This window comes from Erythrolamprus reginae, chromosome 10, assembly GCF_031021105.1.
Source record: "Erythrolamprus reginae isolate rEryReg1 chromosome 10, rEryReg1.hap1, whole genome shotgun sequence".
Classification (NCBI taxonomy): domain Eukaryota; kingdom Metazoa; phylum Chordata; class Lepidosauria; order Squamata; family Dipsadidae; genus Erythrolamprus; species Erythrolamprus reginae.
The window spans coordinates 2,202,532-2,221,905 of record NC_091959.1 but is presented as its reverse complement, the minus strand read 5'-3'; the positions used below and the strand labels follow the sequence as shown (position 1 = coordinate 2,221,905).

The window sequence follows — 19,374 nt, the reverse complement described above, 5'->3', positions numbered from 1 at the left end:
ATCAATCTACCAATTGGATTTGTTATTATGTATTGTTTTTACCTTGTTGTGAGCCGCCCCGAGTTTGCGGAGAGGGGCGGCATATAAATCCAATAAATCTAATCTAATCTAATCTATCTATCATCTTTCATTTATCTATCATCTATCTATCATCTATTTATCATCTATCAATTTATCAATCTATCTATCATCCATCGAGCCATCCATCCATCCATCCAGCCAGCCAGCCAGCCAGGAATCTGTTATCTATGCCTGTCTATATGTCATCTATCTTCCATCCATCCAGCTTTTCATTCCAAACTACAAATGAAAAAAATAACACCAGCTCTCCGTCTGTCTCAGAACTGCCTCCATAACCTCAGGACCATCCACAGATTTACTTATTTTTCCACTAGATGGCGGCCCACGGCTACAAAACCCCAAAGAGGCTGGGTACCTATTTCGGGCAGGCAGTCGTGGGCGTTGCAGGACTCCTTCTCCGCCGGCTTCAGCTGGGAGTCGCATTTGGTGCTGGGGGACATGTCGTCGGAAAGACAGCGCACCTCCCGGATACGGAACCCCCCTTCGCAGGACTTGGAACACTGCAGAACCAGGAAACAAAAGGAGGGCGGTGAGGTCTGTCTGTCTGTCTGTCAATCTCTATCTGGGTCTGCCTACCTGCCTGCCTGCCTTATCTATCTATCTATCTATCTATCTATCTATCTATCTATCTATCTATCTATCTATCTATCTATCTATCTATCTATCTATCATCTCTCTCTCTCATCTATCTTTCTATCTATCTATCTGTCTGTCTGTCTGTCTACCTACCTACCTACCTACCTACCTACCTACCTATCTATCTATCTCTACGTGCCTATTATCTATCTTTCTATCTATCTATCATGTGCACCTATCTGTCTGTCTGTATCTATCTATCTTTCTACCTATCTATCTATCTATCTATCTATCTATCTATCTATCTATCTATATCTATCTATCTATCTATCTATCTATCTATCTATCATCTATCATCTCTCTCTCATCTATCTTTCTATCTGTCTGTCTGTCTGTCTGTCTGTCTACCTACCTACCTACCTACCTATCTCTATGTGCTTATTATCTATCTTTCTATCTATCTATCATGTGCACCTGTCTGTCTGTCTGTCTGTCCGTCCGTCCGTCCATCCACCCATCCATCCACCCATTCTCTGGCTGGGGAATTCTGGGAGTTGAAGTCCAATATCTTCAAGTTGCCAAGATTGGGAAGAAGGCCCACTCTGTGGGACCTCAACAGTGGCTGGGGCTCTTGCTTAACCATTGTGGCTGTAGATGGAGGACCAGGCGTGGACCTGACTGCAAATGCAAGAGTGGGCAAAGGACGGATACGTACGGCGCTCCACTCGGTGCTGAACCATTTAGCGCCACAAGGTTTCAGGTGGCAGCTTTGCTGGCTGGGGGGCCTTTGCAGGAAGGCGCACTCGTGGGGATTCAGCATCTCGAACTGGTTCTCCGTTTTCCGAATGCAGACGACCTCTCTCTGCTGGGTCCCACTGCCACATTCGATGGAACACTGGACGGAGCGACAAAAAGGCAGAGAGAGAGATGGACAAGGCGGAGGACTCAACTTCTTCGAAAGAACAGGAAAGAACCACAGAATTGATTTACAGAGTCAACCTCTTGAGCCCCCCACCCACCCCAAACAATCTACATCCTCGTTTGACTGACTTTGGAAGGACAGAAGAAGGCTGAGTCAATTTTGAGCTGGTCAGGGTTGAACTGCTGGCAGTGGGCAGAGCTAGCTTGAAATGCTGCACTCTAAACACTGGGAAGGAAGGAGGGAGGGAGGGAAGGAAGGAAGGAAGGAAGGAGAGGTAGAAGAGAAGATGGAAAAGAAGATGAGGGTGATAGAGAGGAAGGAAGGAAGGAAGGAAGGAAGGAAGGAAGGAAGGAAGGAAGGAAGTTCAACAGGGTCTTGTAAATCTTGAGAAGTTGAAGATGGGTGGACCTCAACACCCAGAATCCATGTGGCTGGCTGGGGAATTCTGGGAATTGGTGTCCACCCATCATCTTCACGCTTGCCAAGGTTGAGGAAACCCTGACATAGAAGAGAACCACACCTCTTTGGACCAGCCAAAAGTTTGCAAACTTTGCTTCCCTTTGCTATCCACAGATATATCTGGCAGTTCTCAGTCTTTGTGGTGGCAAGGGAGGAACATCAGGAGGAATTGCTCACTTCAGCTCACATCATTTCTGCACAATCAGTGTTTCTTCCAGCCATTGTTAAATCCCACAAATGTGAGTTCCAGCCATTAGCAATTAGATGCGCTGCCTGGCCAAGAATATGCATACGATTGTGACTGTGTCCAACAGAAGAGATAAACAGCTAAATATGGTAACTTTGGTGTAATAATAACAACAAAGTCAGAAGGGACTTTGGAGGTCTTCTAGTCCCACCTCTTGCATGGGTAGGAGACCCTAAACTACTTTAGACAGATGGTGATCCAACATCTTCTTTAAAACCTCCAGTGTTGGACCATTCACAACTTCTGGAGGCAAGCAGTTCCACTGATCCATTGTGTAGTGTCTCTTGCTTGGGTGGGGGGTTGGAATAGATGACCTACAAGGTCCCTTCCTCCTGTATCAAAACTTGATTCCTAGAATTTTATCCCAGAATCTCTTGAAAAAGATTGGATGGAGCAGGAAACAATGTACTTGTAGCCAATTGAATCTCTTCTCGATAAAAGAGAAGAAGCAGCAGTTCAGGATTATGCTATTTTTCCCTCTTGCCTTTTCCAAAATCCATTTATTCCCCTTGTCCGGTTTCTGTGTCCAGGGTTTTGACGCTCCCCCAGTTCCAGTTTGGATATCTTTCTCTTTCCTAGTGTCTCCAGACAGTCGGGAATCACGTATTGACCTCAGCAATGCCCTGAATTGATAAAGTGACTTAAAATAATGTCCCGATGGGATTGAGCAGCACAGAAGTCGAATCAAATCAATAAATAAGTTTGCAACCTTGAAAATCACTGCAAGACTATTATTATAGAAGAGCCGTGTGCTGAGCTAAGCCAACCCAGAAACAGCTTCGCGTACCTTGAATAGCAATCACCGGAAAGCAAGAAAAATAAAATTAAAAGATCCTTCAGTGGCCGATCCAAGAACCTTTTGGCTTTGGATTTTAACACTTTTGCTTTGTTTTTCTGAGTTCATTCCAGCTTAATTTGCAGCAGCCACCCCCAAGATGCCTGTCTCTGCTCAAGAGCTGTTGCAGGCATCTTACTTTAATCAGGCGGACTAATTGATTCTGCTTAGAAACAAAATAAACAGGCGGTTTGATACTTCAAGTTTAATAAGCACTTGCTTCCACAGAACACAGGATCGGTTTGCAAGACTCCACCGAATGTCATGTGGCGCTACAGAAACCCGAGCTAGGCCAGCATGTTTGACCTCTCATTTAATGTGGGAAAGAAAGAAAGAAGGAAGGAAGGAAGGAAGGAAGGAAGGAGGAGGAAGGAAGGAAGAGGGAGGGAGGGAGGAAAGAAGGATGGAAAGGAAGGAAGGGTGAGGAAAGAGGGAGGGGGGAGGGAGGAAGGAAGAGAGGAAGGAAGGATGTAGGGAGGGAAAGAAGAAAGAAACAAGGAAGGAAGGAGGGAAGGAAGGAAGGAAAGGGAATGAGGGAGGAAGAAAGAAAGAAAGAAAGACAAATAAAAAGAGAGAGAGAGAGAGAAAGGAAGGAAGGGGGGAAAGAAAGAAAGGGAGTGAGGGAAGGAAGGAAGGAAAGAAAGGGAATGAGGAAGGGAGCGAGGGAGAGACGGAAGGAAGGAAGGAGGAAGGAAGGAAGGAAGAAAGAATGAAAGGAAGAGGGAGGGAGGAAAGAAGGATGGAAGGAAGGAAGGGTGAGGAAAGAGGGAGGGGGAAGGGAGGGAGGAAGAGAGGAAGGAAGGAAGGAAGGAGGGAGGGAAAGAAGAAAGAAAGAAACAAGGAAGGAAGGAGGGAAGGAAGGAAAGGGAATGAGGGAGGGAGGAAGAAAGAAAGAAAGGAAGACAAATAAAAGAGAGAGAGAGAGAGAAAGGAAGGAAGGGAGGAAAAGAAAGAAAGAGAGTGAGGGAAGGAAGGAAAGAAAGGGAATGAGGAAGGGAGAGAGGGAGAGATGGAAGGAAGGAAGGAAGGAAGGAAGAAGAAAGGAAGGAACTTCTAAAAATAAGACAAAAAATATGTCTGAGTAAAATCCTCCTGTGTGTACCATAATAAAGAAAAAACTCATAAGATTGTGGCATGAATGGATATATTCAAAAGGAAAGGCTTGGAATTTTTAAAGAAGTTTTTCTTAGGACAACTAAGACAAAGTAAGTTGGCCAAAAGGTGACCTCTGAATTTCATCCCCTCCATTTAGGTAGCTCATTCAACCAGATCCCAAGGAAGCACAAACTCCCTTGCAACCCTTTACAATTTGCAAAAATAAATTTGCAAGGAATTGCAGCGCTTCTTCCTTTCCCGGCCACAATTCCCAGCAGAACGTGTTGCTCTTCAGTTTGCCCTGCCGTCCTCTGAGCAAAGCAGGCATTTAAAATAAAAAGGCATCTATGACAGCAGGGGGTCCTCCAGCTCCCTCCATCTTTAAATAACATTCTTCCAGGGGACGAGAGGAGGCCGTTCCTTTTCTACGCACCCCCTACCCAAATATTTGCAAGGCCCACGTTGAGATGAGGTGGAACCATCGCGAGCTTCAGAAAGACCCCAGATCAGCAGAAACCCAAGCAGATAAAGAAGACGCCCTTCATTATTAGAGTTTATTATGGCTTTTACTGTTCTTATTACTAATTATTTGACTTCTTTATTGTATGTACTATTTATTGTTGTAAGCCACTCTGAGTCCCATTGGATTTGGGCAGCATAGAAGTCAAATACATTGAATTAAATCCCCTTGGGGCAGCAATCACTGCCCATAACCAAATGTTGGTTATGACCTATAAAGCCCTTCATGGCACCGGACCAGATTATCTCAGGGACCGCCTTCCGCTGCACGAATCCCAGCGACCAGTTAGGTCCCACAGAGTGGGTCTTCTCCGGGTCCCGTCGACTAAACAATGTCGCTTGGCGGGACCCAGGGGAAGAGCCTTCTCTGTGGCGGCCCCGACCCTCTGGAACCAACTCCCCCCAGAGATTAGAATTGCCCCCACCCTCCTTGCCTTTCGTAAGCTGCTTAAAACCCACCTCTGCCGCCAGGCATGGGGGAATTGAGATACTCTTTCCCCCTAGGCCTTTACAATTTTATGCATGGTATGTCTGTATGTATGTTTGGTTTTTATAATAATGGGTTTTTAATAGTTTTTATTATTGGATTATTGTTATATGCTGCTTTATTATTGCTGTTAGCCGCCCTGAGTCTCCAGAGAGGGGCGGCATACAAATCCAGTAAGTAAGTAAGTAAGTAAGTAAGTAAGTAAGTAAGTAAGTAAGTAAGTAAGTAAGTAAGTAAGTAAGTAAGTAAGACGTTTCTTCCCCCAAAACGAAAGTTGCAGCTTTGAAGCAAAATTGACCTCGAGGAAGGTGAACATTTTTGCTCCTGCTCCAGCAATTTGAGATGAGAATTCAGGTTGACTGCTGGCTTCTTAAAAAAATAAATAAATTTTCTCTCAGCTTTGGGAAGGACTAGCAACCCACCAGGGTTTTTGGACACGGACTTCCAGGTCTGAAAAAGCTAATTTGAAGATCTCGCCTGTATCCTTAAAGGTTAAATACACAGACACAGCACTTTGCAAAAAAAAAAAAGATCTTTAGAACTGCCAACAATTTTCTGGTTTCTAGGTCACTTTGCAAGGCTACAATCGCTAAAGAGTTTAGTGCTTTTGGGTAGCCTAGCATAACTGACTCTTATTTTAAAAAGGGGAATATTGTTGGTAGGCCAAGTATAATTTTTGTAATATTTGAATAGACGTAGATCAGCTGTCCCAGAGAAAAGTACAGGCTGTTCCGAGCAAAAATCAACACACGTGATACTTAAAGAGTTCTAAAAGCAGCCCAAACTGACCCAAATCCAGAATAGCCAATGTTTTTAGTATGGTCTGGTTAACAGGAGTGGAGGGAAGGGAGGATAACTCATCCTAAACTTATCGCTTTTAACTGTTCACCAAAAAAAGCAAAGAGTTGTCTCTCAATCAAAGAATGTCAAGTTCTAAGACTGCAGTTTGGGATGGAAACCTAGAAACCTAGAAGATTGACAGCAGAAAAAGACCTCCTGGTCCATCTAGTCTGCCCTTATTTCCTGTATTTTACCTTAGGATGGATCTATGCTTATCCCAGGCATGTTTCAATTCAGTGACTGTGGATTGACCAACCACGTCTGCTGGGAGTTTGTTCCAAGCATCTACTCCCCTTTCAGATTTTGCATCTCAAGTCATTGACATCTGTCTCTGTATCCATAGAAACCCTGATGTGCTCCTATCAAGTTTAGCTTTGTTCGTTTACCTTAGGGCGTCTCCAACCTTGGACTTCAACTCCCAGAATTCCTCAGCCAGCCAGAGTTCTGGGAGTTGAAGTCCACAACTCGTAAAGTTGCCCAGATTGACCTGTTCCAATTTCCTGGGCACGGATGCAACAACTCTTGCTTCAATATTTGAGTTCCCTTCCCCTTCCTTCTCTCTCCCCCCATTTTTATTGTGTACCAATCGAATGATTGATGGAGTTGGGCTGATTTATCCAAGTAAGCTTTCAAGCCATCATTACTTTTGAGATGCCTGAAAGCCTCACGTCTTTATCCTGATGTAAGGGCTCATAAATCACCTCTATTTTTCAATGGGGACACCGGTGATCATAAACCAGCAACTAAACCACACAATTTTAATAAAGCTATTTTGAAAGGGCTATCATCTGCTTTCAATACAGCAACAACGAAGAGTGTTCTTGTGTCATTTTTCTATGTTTTCCAGTCCTGTGGTATCAGTATGGGCCCATCTGTTGCAGAGAAAGAGATTATAACTAACAAAGGAGAATTAAAGTCTTGTGGGTTTTAAAATATTTGTGGGTGCCTGTTCCTGAAGAATTTATTACCTTGGAGAAATAAATTAGAGGCCTGGGGCGAGGGGGTAGATTTATAGATAAACTCAACATGGATGTCTGGAGTTCAAACATAATTCCTGTTAACAGCGTTGTAAATTGTGGGTCCCCAAGCACGTTAACTCTTAAGAGAGCAGTTAACCAAACGAAAACTTTCAGTTGTGCAAAAGTTGTGTTTTATTTTCAGGGGGGGGGGAACGTCTGTGGAGTGGGAATGACCTGCTGGTGCTCACCAAGTTGTAAGTTGTGAGTATTGCCGGCATTATTAGGAGGAAAATGTATGAAAAATGCACCCACAATTTCTGCACCCACTCAGGAAGCTCAAACTGCCCAAGGAGCTGCTGATCCAGTTCTACAGAGGAATCATTGAGTCTGTCATCTTCACCTCTGTAACTGTCTGGTTCGGTTCTGCAACCCAACAAGACTGACACAGACTTCAGAGGAGAATCAGAACTGCAGAACAAAACAATGGCTGCCAACCTGCCTTCCATTGAGGACCTGTAGACTGCACGAGTCAAAAAGAGACCAGGGAAAATATTGACTGACCCCTCGCATCCTGGACACAAACTACAGTATTTCAACTCCTGCCCTCAAAACGTTGCTATAGAGCACTGCACACCAAGACAACCAGACACAAGGACAGGTTTTTTCCCATCACCATCACTCTGCTAAACAAATAATTCCCTGAACATTGTCAAACTATTTACTAAGGCTGCACTACTATTATTACTAGCTTTTTCTCATCATTCCTATCACCCATTTCCTCCAACTCATGACTGTAACTTGTTGCTTGCATCCTTAAGATTTTTATTAATATTGATTGTTTCCTGATTACTTATTTGACCCCGATGACAATCATTAAGTGTTGTATCTCATGATTCTTGACAAATGTATATTTTCTTTTATGTACGCTGAGAGCATCTGTACCAAAGACCAATTCCTTGTGTGTCCAATCACATTTAGCCAATAATGAATTCTATTCTATTCTATTCTCTTCCGTTCCATTCTGTTCCATTCCATTCCAGACAAATGTATCTTTTTCTTTTATGTCCACTGAGAGCATCTGCACCAAAGACAAATTCCTTGTGCGTCCAATCACGCTTGGCCAATAAAGAATTCTATCCTCTTGCAAGATTTCGCTTCCTACCCATGTGCAAAAGGGGAATCTCACTCAGATGTTACCCCACCTGGGTATTAACCAACACCTTAAATTGCACCTGGAGACTGATTCGAAGCCAATGTAACTCGCAGAGTGTTGGTGTGATGTAGGTGTACCTCTGCACACCCACAACAGCTCGCATGGCTGGGTTCTGGACTAATTGCAGCCTTTTCCAATAGCCTTTGAATAGTTCCTTGACAGGCATTTGTTTACATAATTCACCGACCATCTAATTTCGATCTGCTTTGAAAGAACATTTCCTGGGAGGACAAAGAGTTTTTTTTTCTTTTTAAAGTGGGGAGAAAGAAAATTATGGATTGTGCAGAAGCAGATATGTTGACATTAAAACTAACAATAAAGAAGATTCAGAATATTATAAAACCTGGAATACATTTGATGAGAAACAAGAAAAGAACAAAATTAATATACAATTATGAATTAGATATAAAATTAGAAGGATGAAATTATCTAAATAAATAGATAACCGTACGAATCCCAGCGACTAGTTAGGTCTCACAGAGTTGGCCTTCCCCGGGTCCCATCAACTAAACAATGTCGTTTGGCGGGACCCAGGGGAAGAGCCTTCTCTGTGGCAGCCTCGACCCTTTGGAACCAACTCCCCCCAGATATCAGAGTTGCCCCCACCCTCCTTGCCTTTCGTAAGCTCCTTAAAACCCACCTCTGTCGTCAGGCATGGGGGAATTGACACTTTCCCTCCCCCTAGGCTTATAAAATTTATGCATGGTATGTTAGTATGTATGATTGGTTTCTAAATTGGGGTTTTTAAAATTAATTTAAATATTAGATTTGTTTATATTGTATTATTATTGCTGTTAGCCGCCCCGAGTCTGCGGAGAGGGGCGGCATACAAATCTGATTAATAAATAAATAAATAATAACTTTTTAAAAGATTGATAATGAAACATTTGATTTGTATTTATTAATTTATTAGATTCGTATGCCACCCCTCTCCGAGGACTCGGAGTTGTATGAATTGAGATGTTGTAATATTGATTGAGTAAGGCAGTCAAAAGGAGAACAAACGTGTATATAAATTAAATAACCAGAATTAATTCTTTTTTAGTGTCGCCGTCTGCAATAGCCATAAAAATGACTATGAAGATAATGTATTTAATGGACGAGAATAATTCAATTGCATATCTTTTTTTTTATTTGTGTGTCTAGAATTGTCTGTCTTTAAGTGTTTATATGTTGTGTTTTTAATGTTTATATTTCAATAATTTTTTTTAAATGGGGAGAGGGGTTGTGGGGGAGGGAGAAGATTTTGAGGCTAGAAAATTACGGATCCAACTAACGGATCTAAATCAGTGGCATCTGTAAGTTTAAAATATGAGCACGAGAAAAATTTCACAATCAAAGCTGAGTTAGCGGGAACCGATCCGTGATTGGCTAAAAGGCCTCTTTGATCACAAGGTGGCTCCAGCCTTTCTAACCAAGATAAGGAGAAAACCACAAAGTTTGCAAAAATTGTGGGAAAGGGCCCGATAACAAGTTATAAATCATGGAGGTGTGCTTCCCCCTCCCCCCTTTCAAATCCCCGCTTTCTTGTTTTGATTTCAGACATATTTGCAGCATCTTAAGTAAGCATTTAGTCTCAAGGTCGGACTAGAAGAATGTGAGATAAGTGGGGTGTACATTGCTGGAGAAAGACTTTTGCAATACTCCACTATGTTCTTCTTTGGTTTAAAGGAGCAGAATATAGAATAATAGGGTTGGGAGGGACTTGGGGGTCTGCGGAGAGGGGCGGCATACAAATCTAAATAAATAAATAAATAAATCTATTCCAACCCCCTTCTCAAGCAGGAGACACTCAAACCACTCCACTCCATCCATCCATCCATCCATCCATCCACCAGAATAGAGTTGGAAGGGTATCCTCATCACCTCGAGGCTCGACTACTGTAATGCTCTCTACATGGGGCTACCTTTGAAAAGTGTTCGGAAACTTCAGATCATGCAGAATGCAGCTGCGAGAGCAATTATGGGCTTCTCTAAGTATGCCCATATCACTCCAACACTCCGCAGTCTGCATTGGTTGCCGATCAGTTTCCGGTCACAATTCAAAGTGTTGGTTATGACCTATAAAGCCCTTCATGGCATCGGACCAGAATATCTCTGGGACCACCTTCTGCTGCACACAAATCCCAGCGACCAGTTAGGTCCCACAGAGTGGGCCTTCTCCGGGTCCCGTCGACTAAACAATGTCGTCTGGCGGGACCCAGGGGAAGAGCCTTCTCTGTGGCGGCTCCGACCCTCTGGAACCAGCTCCCCCCTGAGATTAGGATTGCCCCCACCCTCCTTGCCTTTCGCAAACTCCTTAAAACCCACCTCTGCCGTCAGGCATGGGGGAACTGAAACATCTCCCCCTTGCCCATGTTGTTTTGGTGTTAGATTGATTGTGTGCTTGTTTTTTAATATTATATTTAATATTGTTTTTTATGAATTTTTTAGCTTAAAATTGTAATTGGATTGGTGGGTATTGGATTTGTTATTATGTATTGTTTTTACTTTGTTGTGAGCCGCCCCGAGTTTGCTGAGAGGGGGGGGCATATAAATCCAATAAATCTAATCTAATCTAATCTTGGAGGTCTTCAAGTCCAGCCCCCTAAAGCAGGAGATGTTAGACCATTCCAATCAATCAATCAAGCAGAAAACAACTGGAAAGGACCTGGGAGGTCATCTATTCCAACCCCCTGCTCAAGCAGGAAACCATCAACCATTCCAATCCATCCATCCATCCATCCATCCATCCATCCATCCACCAGAATAGAGTTGGAAGGGACCTTGAAGGTCTTCAGGTCCAGCCCCCTAAAGCAGGAGATGTTAGACTATTTCAATCAATCAATCAATCAATCAATCAATCAATCAATCAATCAGAATATAACTGGAAGGGACCTTGGAGGTAATCTATTCCAGCCCCCTGCTCAAACAGGAAACCTTACACAATTTCTGACAAATGGTATAAAGTTCCTTAAAAACTTCCAGTGTTGGAGTTGGACCTCTCGCGCGGCTGCCTTCTGCACAATTTGTAGTTTCCAAACAGTCTTCAAAGGTAGCCCCATGTAGAGAGCATTGCAGTAGTCAAACCTCGAGGTGATAAAGGCATGAGCGACTGTGAGCAGAGATTCCCTGCTTAGCACAGGGAGTCACCTGTCTTGCTCAAAACCGGCGGTGTTTATTCCGGTTTACATTTCATCTGGATCTTCTGAGGTGCCTTCAAACTGGAGGGCCAGAAAGAGGGGTGGGAACTGGAGCTACTCTGCCCTCCCCTCCGCCCCCGAGCTGAGAAATCAGCAACAGATGAGACCTCAAACACGGCCCCTTCCATCTCTCTGTGATAAGACAACCGGCAAAATCTGGCGAGGTTCTTCCACATCTGTATGGCAGCTGTTTTCCAGATCGCCCAGCGTTAAGGACAGATGAAAGAACAATCTAGCTTGTCCTCACTTCTTCCCACTTCCCACAAACCAGGTTGCAATGCCTTGGTCTCTTCAGCCTTGAAAGACGGCGTTGAAGAGGTGACTTGATCGAAGTGTGTAAAATCATGCACGGGATAGAAAAGGTGGATGGAGAAAAATTATTTTCTCTTATCACACAATACTAGGACGAGGGGCCCCTCCCTAAAACTCATAGGTAAGAAAGTGAGGACAAATATTTCTTCCCCCAGAGGAGCATTGGTTGATGGAATTCGCTTCCAGAAGAGGTCGTGACAGCTGTCAGCCTGGATAGCTTCAAGGCAGGATTAGACAGATTCAGGGATGCCGAGTGTATCATGGGTGGTTATTGAAATGGATGTCCATGTGCCGCCTCTATGTTGGTGGAGGCAGGCAGGGTTCCCTTGGGTCCCATTTGTTGGGGGTCAGGTGAAAGGGAGGGTCTTGCCTTCTCTTTCTGCTCAAGATCCCCATGGACAATTGGTGGGTCACTATGGGACACAGAAGGCTGGACTCGATGGGCTTTGGCCTGATTCAGCAGGGCTCTTCTTAGGTTCTTATATGTTCACCTGCTCCTGGGTGAGTGGGAGAGGGGGTTCAAGGACTTTCTTACATCGTGGCCTTGAGACAGACCTTGGTTTCTCTCACCAACCCTTCCAGATAAGGTAAAGATCTCCCCTATTCGGTCAGGTCCATTGTAGGGGGCGTTGCTCATCTCCATTTCTTGTCCAGCATTGTCCGAAGATATTTTGTCTATGGCGAAGGCCCATGGAATGCTGTTGCCTTGCCACCAAAGTGGTACCCAGGTCATTCTTTGTCAAGTGGACCCGGTGAAATGGAAGCCTTATTTGAAAAGAAACCATCACAAAAGCAACATATAGGACAGGAAAAAAAATTGCTCTTTCCAATGAAACAAAAATGAAGATGATTGAAGGTGAGAAAACAGAGAGAGATAGAAAAAAACCTTGCTCCGAAATGGAGCTCTCTGTTTTCTCACCTTCAATCATCTTCATTTATGTTTCATTAGAAAGAACACATTTTCCCCTATCATATATGTTGTTTTTGTGATGGTTTCTTTTCAAATAAGGCTGAAAAAGCTAAAATAGAGTCCAGAAATACTTTTATTATTATTATTTATTGGATTTGTATGCCACCCCTCTCCGGAGACTCGGGGCGGCTAACAGCAATAATAAGACAGTATACAATAATAATCCAATACTAAAAACGATTTAAAAACCCATTAATATAAAAACCAAACATACATACAGACATACCATGCATAAAATTGTAAAGGCCTAGGGGGAAAGAGTATCTCAGTTCCCAGAGTTGGGTTTTAAGTAGCTTACGAAAGGCAAGGAGGGTGGGGGCAATTCTAATCTCTGGGGGGAGTTGGTTCCAGAGGGCCGGGGCCGCCACAGAGAAGGCTCTTCCCCTGGGTCCCGCCAAGCGGCATCCAATACATCCCATCCATGCATTAAAAGCAGGGATCCCCAAACTTGGCAGCTTTAAGACTTGTGGACTTCAACTCCCAGAATTCTCCAGCCAGCTTAGCTGGGAGTTGAAGTCCACAAGTCTTAAAGCTGCCAAGTTGGAAGACCTCTGCATTAAAGGTACCTGAGTCCAGCTGCCAGCAAACCACTCGACTTTCCCCAGGCAAGGCCCGTTGTCGCAGGGGGTGCTGTCCGTGGGTCGGTTGTGCCCGCAGCCCTCCAGGGGCAAACTGCTGATGTGGTTGGTCATGCAGACCACCGAACGGGTTCGGAGGCCGGAGCCACATTCCGCTGAGCACTGTCGGGATGGAAAAGACAGGGGACGCATCGTAACTACGAGAACATGAATTACGAGAAGCATTGGGAGAGTTGTCTGTAATGCAACACATGACACAGGGCCAGGAATCCCACCTCGGCCCACAAAGAAAGGCAATGCCACTTTAAAATAAAATAAAATAACTTTTAGGGGAGAGTTTGCAAGATGTTTTACTTTTCTTCCTACATATCCTTGGGTAGCAGAAGGGGAGAAAAATAGCAGGAGAAAACAGGAAGCGCGAAAGGCACAAGGTTGTGGGGTTTTTTTTTGCAAGGAACCCTTTTTCTAGCATCTTAACGGATAAAAAAGAAATAACCCGAGGTGGCGCAGTAGGTAAAGCGCATTACTGCAAGCCACTAAAGCTGACTGCTAGATCTGTAGGTCAGCGGTTCAAATCTCATCACCGGCTCAAGGTTGACTCAGCCTTCCATCCTTCCGAGGTGGGAAAAATGAGGACCTGAATTGTTGGGGGGCAATATGTTGGCTCTGTTCAAAAGTGCTATTGCTAACATGTTGTAAGCTGCCCTGAGTCTACGGGGAAGGGCGGAATTTAAAAAATCAAATGAATGAATGAATGAATGAGTGAGTGAGTGAGTGAGTGAGTGAGTGAGTGAGTGAGTGAGTGAATGAATGAATGAATGAATACATAAATACATAAATACATACATACATACAGTGATGGTCTGGCTGTATCTCACTTTCTTTCACACACAAACATGCAAAGATTTTTTAGGGTCTCCATGGGGAGGGGTGGGTGGGGTAAAAGAAAGTGGGCCCAACAACGGGATGAAAAATCTGCCTGGTGTTGTTTTTTTTTGTGTGTGTGTAAATGCAACACCTCCCAAGTGTTTCGAACAGATGCAAATTCTTTCAAGTGCTTTGCACAGCTCGTACCCGGGTCCTCATTTCCCCCGCTTCCCTTCCTTCCCTTAACTCCCTGTCAATCACTCTACTGTCCATCACTTTTGAGAGACAGACTCAGACAGGCAGGAATTTGTATCCAATTCTTTTAGAGGGGGAGGGGGAGGGAGCAGGGAAAGGGAGGATTGAAAATAAAGGGAAAAAACCCCGTGCGCCGAAAGATGTGTGCATAATTGAATTTAAGCAGTCACGAACATTTATATTATATTTCACATGGAAAGAAAGCCCCAAGTAAGCATTTCGTTACAGGCTGGGCTGCGTGTGCCAATTTTGGCATTTGGCAACTGCACACACCACACACAAATACACACACACACACAGAGAGACAGACAGATAGACAGACAGAGAGACAAAGAGAGACAGAGAAGAAAAAGAGACAGACACACAGAGAGAAATGCACACACAATTTCATTAGGGGAAGGGGAGGGGATGGAAAGGAAGGAAGGAAGGAAAGACAGAAGGAGAAGGAAGGAAGGAAGAGGAATGGGGGAACTGAGATATCTCCCCCGGGCCTATACAATTTATGTATGGTATGCTTGTGTGCATGTCTGTTTAATAATGGTTTTTTTTTAATATTTTAAATTGTAAATTATTAGATTTGTTATAAACTGTTTTTATTGTGTTATGAGCCGCTCCGAGTCTACGGAAAGGGGTGGCATACAAATCTAATTAATAATAATAATAATAATAATAATAATAATAATAATAATAATAATAATAATAATAATAATAATACGAAGGAAGGAAGGAAAGAAGGAAGGAAGGAAGGATAGAAGGAAGGAAGGAAGATAAGGAAGGAAGATAAGGAAGGAAAGGAGGAAGGAAGGAGAAGGAAGGAAAGAAAAAAAAGAAGGAAGGGAGGGAGGGAGAAAAAAGAAGGAAGAAAGGAAGGAAGGAGAAGGAAGGAAGGAGAAGGAAGGACAGAAGGAAGGAAAAGAGGAGGAGGAAGTAAAGAGGAAAGAAAAAGAAGAGAATTATTGATCTGGTATTGTGGAACTAGGTTCTATGGGATGCTAAAATTCAGCTATGGAGACACTCGAACTTGCCAGCTGGTTTTGAGTTCATTCGGAGGGGGAGAACACCATGAGGGGGGGAAAAAATGTATTTTCTCCCTGTGCGGCGCTAGGAAAAGAAAAAAAAGTACAACAGAAACGGTTCATTTTAGGGTGGGTTTTCGTTTTGTCCCTAACAAAAGATGTTTTCCTTTTCCAGGGTCATTCCTCCCCAGGCCCTCTGCGAGGTAAAGAATTGCAAAGCACTTGGGTGAAATTCCCCCTCTGTTCTGTTTTAAGTGGCTACAGTTGAGCCCAGCATCTACGGATCCAGTTTCAGACAAAATGCCAAATGTGAAGATACAGACTGAACGCGCCCAGCCGGGTGAGATTTCAATATAGAATTTACTGCTCTGAAAGAATTCAAAGGGAGAGATTTGAGACTGGACAATATTCCTGGCGCGTGGCTTCTATCTCGCCCAACCTTACAAAATCAAAAATAAAGACATTCTTGGAGAACCCACCACCAGCCAGCCAAGAGACGAAGGAAGAGCAGAGATCTAGGTTAGGACCTAAATGGACCAGCGGTTGGGATTTGTTTTGCTTTGTTTCGTTTTCTCGCTTGCCTGCCCAATATAAATAAGCAAAATCAGTTTTGTTTGCAAGCAGAAATTAATTCAGAAATTGCTGGGGAATTCCAGCAAAGGGTTGAAACGGTATCTGGGTCATCCCATCGGCCACGAGGTGGTCCAAAAGTCACTCTTGCCCCAGAGACAGCGGTGAAAAACCTCAGTCCCGTGATTTAATGCCTAGCACAGAGTGATGGCGAAACTGAACACAGAACCGTGTCCAGTTCTGCAGGACCTCACCTACAAAAAGAGATGGATCAAATTGAACGGGTCCAAAGACGGGCAACAAAAATGGGTGGAAGGTCTTAAGCATAAAACTGACCAGGAAAGACTTCATGAACTCCATCTGTATAGTCTGGAGGACAGAAGGAAAAGGGGGACATGATCGAAACATTTAAATATATTACGGGATTAAATAAGGTCCAGGAGGGAAGTGTTTTTTAATAGGAAAGTGAACACAAGAACAAGGGGGCACAATCTGAGGTTAGTTGGGGGAAAGATCAGAGGCCACGTGAGAAAATATTAGTTTACTGAAAGAGTAGTAGATCCTTGGAACAAACTTCCAGCAGACGTGGTTGGTAAATCCACAGTAACTGAATTTAAACATGCCTGGGATAAACATATATCCATTGTAAGATAAAATACAGGAAATAGTATAAGGGCAGACTAGATGGACCAGGAGGTCTTTTTCTGCCATCAGTCTTCTATGTTTCTATGAATGAGGAAGGGAGGGAGGAAGGAAGGAAAGAAGGAAGGAAGGAAAGAAAGAGAAGGAAGGAAGGAAGAGAATGAAGGAAGAGAAAGAAGGAAGGAAGAATCCACAGGAAAGAGTATAAGGGCAGACTAGATGGACCAGGAGGTCTTTTTCTGCCGTCAATCTTCTATGTTTCTATGTCTTTCGGTTCTGATCCAATCAAAACTATTTAGTCCACTATGAGCAAATAGCAATAAAGCCATTCTCTGATGTAAAAAGGGGAAAAAAATTAAGTCATATGTTTAAAAATGTGGAAGAACAAAAGCTGGTTGGAGAAGGAAGAAAGAAAATAAAATTTCCAGCTAATCTCCTCATTGATGTGGCTGGATTTATAACAGCGTTTGGGTTTAATCCAGAGGTGCTTTTGTGAATTTATTTATGCTTCGCTGTTTGGGGGGATAATACCTTTTTTTCTTCTCATATGGATTCCAATAAATCACTAGAGAGATATCCATTCCCATGTCAAGGTAAATAAATAAACTCTAAAGGGGAGAAAGATACTTTGCAGAATGAGAAAAGATGCTCCAAGTAGTTGCAGAGAGATTCTGGCATGAAGAATCACAGCTTTATTGAGATGAAAGTCTGTAGAGATCAGCTTTTCTTGTGGTTCCTCCAAGAGATCCTCTCTACAATCCCATGGGATCACCTGTAAGATTCCTTGGGAAAAGTAGGACCCCAAGACAGAGATGGCACGACCACGAATCCCAGTGACCGGTTAGGTCCCATAGAGTGGGCCTTCTCCAGGTCCCGTCAACAAAACAATGTCGTTTGGCGGGGCCCAGGGGAAGAGCCTTCTCTGTGGCGGCCCCAGCCCTCTGGAACCAACTCCCCCGGAGATTAGAATTGCCCCCACCCTCCTCGCCTTTTGTAAGCTCCTTAAAACCCACCTCTGCCGTCAGGCATGGGGGGACTGAGATATTCTTTCCCCCTAGGCCTTCACGATCAGTGGCATCTTTAAAAAATTACCACTCTATGGGGTCCAAAGCTTTCATGCACCAACAGCTGCAAAGAACAACAAAGACAATTTCAAAACAGCAAGAAGGATTTCAAAATGAATTGGCACACACCTGAGAGATAAAGTTATAAAAAAAATCAGGTGCCCTTTGAAGACTTTCCAGAAACTATATACTGTATATACTGCTATTTGTGTAATACAATTCTTCTTTTTTTAAAGATTAGCGTGACCAAAGATTGGACTTCGATCATCAATGGAGAAAGTTTCCCTCCCCCTCATGCTAAGTTGCTCTGCTTTGCTTGAGCAAACTCTGAGTAAACTCACAGTCACTCATGCCCTCATCACCTCGAGGTTCGACTACTGCAACGCTCTCTACATGGGGCTACCTTTGAAAAGTGTTCGGAAACTTCAGATCGTGCAGAATGCAGCTGCGAGAGCAATCATGGGCTTCCCTAGGTATGCCCATGTTACACCAACACTCCACAGTCTGCATTGGTTGCCGATCAATTTCCGGTCACAATTCAAAGTGTTGGTTATGACCTATAAAGCCCTTCATGGCATCGGACCAGAATATCTACAGGACCGCCTTCTGCTGCACGAATCCCAGTGACCGATTAGGTCCCACAGAAGTTGGACTTCTAGCAGGGTCCCAGCAAAACCTACAACCAAATGTTGAGTTGGCCTTCTCTGGGTCCCGTCAGACTAACAGTTGGCGGGGCCCAGGGAAGAGCCTTCTCTGTGGCCAGCCCCGACTCTCTGGAACCAGCTCCCCCCAGAGATTAGAACTGCCCCTACCCTCCTCGCCTTTCGCAAACTCCTTAAAACCCACCTTTGTCGTCAGGCATGGGGGAACTGAGGTATCTCCCCCGGGCCTAGACAATTTATGTATGGTATGCTTGTGTGTATGTCTGTTTAAAAATGGATTTTTAAAAATATTTTAAATTGTAAATTATTAGATTTGTTATAAACTGTTTTTATTGTGTTGTGAGCCGCCCCGAGTCTACCGAAAGGGGCGGCATACAAATAAATGAATGAATGAATGAATGAATGAATGAATGAATGAATAAATAAATAAATAAATAAATGTAAATACCCAACCTTACCCGATCACTCCATTCCGTCAGGAACCAGCTCTTGGCACAGGGTCCCATATCACAATTCTCGATGTCGTTTGGCCGTAGCTTCATGTTACACTCCTCATCATCAACCACATCTCCAAGGTTGCTGACACATTTGACATCCCGAGTCCTCTGGCCGACTCCACATGGAACTGAACACTGAAACAAAAACTCATGGGTCAAAAAGTTGCCCTTCAAGACACCCTGCTACCACCCCGAGCAGCCAATACATCACATTTTAGCCTGTCCTTGTGAAGATCCCACTACACAACCCAAATACCCTGGTTTAGGGGGCTATGAGCCTTGGTGGTATCATGGTTAGAATGCAGTACTGCAAGCTGCTTTGGCTGACTGCTGGCTGTAGTTCACCAGTTCAAATCTCACCAGGTTCAAAGTTGACTCAGCCTTCCAGCCTTCTGAAGTGGGTAAAATGAGGACCCAGATTGTTTGGGGAAAATATGCTGGCTCTGAAAACTGCTTAGAGAGGACTTTAATAAAAGCACTGTGAATCGGTCTATAAGTCTAAGGACTATTGCTACTGCTATCTCAA

General features: G+C 43.8%; 2 protein-coding genes across 2 annotated transcripts in view; both read right to left on the bottom strand.

The window, feature by feature from the left end:
- The window catches only part of MTMR10 (myotubularin related protein 10), a 780,230-nt gene that overhangs the window by 72,085 nt on the left and 688,771 nt on the right, over nucleotides 1-19,374 (bottom strand). The window lies entirely within an intron of this gene.
- THSD4 (thrombospondin type 1 domain containing 4) overlaps nucleotides 1-19,374 on the bottom strand; it is a 169,437-nt gene that overhangs the window by 3,069 nt on the left and 146,994 nt on the right. The window contains exons 10-13 of the mRNA XM_070762735.1: nucleotides 18,810-18,983; nucleotides 13,264-13,437; nucleotides 1,373-1,552; nucleotides 437-581 (exon numbers count right to left, since the gene is read on the bottom strand). Coding sequence (XP_070618836.1) covers nucleotides 437-581; nucleotides 1,373-1,552; nucleotides 13,264-13,437; nucleotides 18,810-18,983 — 673 coding nt within the window. The remainder of the gene's footprint in view (nucleotides 1-436; nucleotides 582-1,372; nucleotides 1,553-13,263; nucleotides 13,438-18,809; nucleotides 18,984-19,374) is intronic.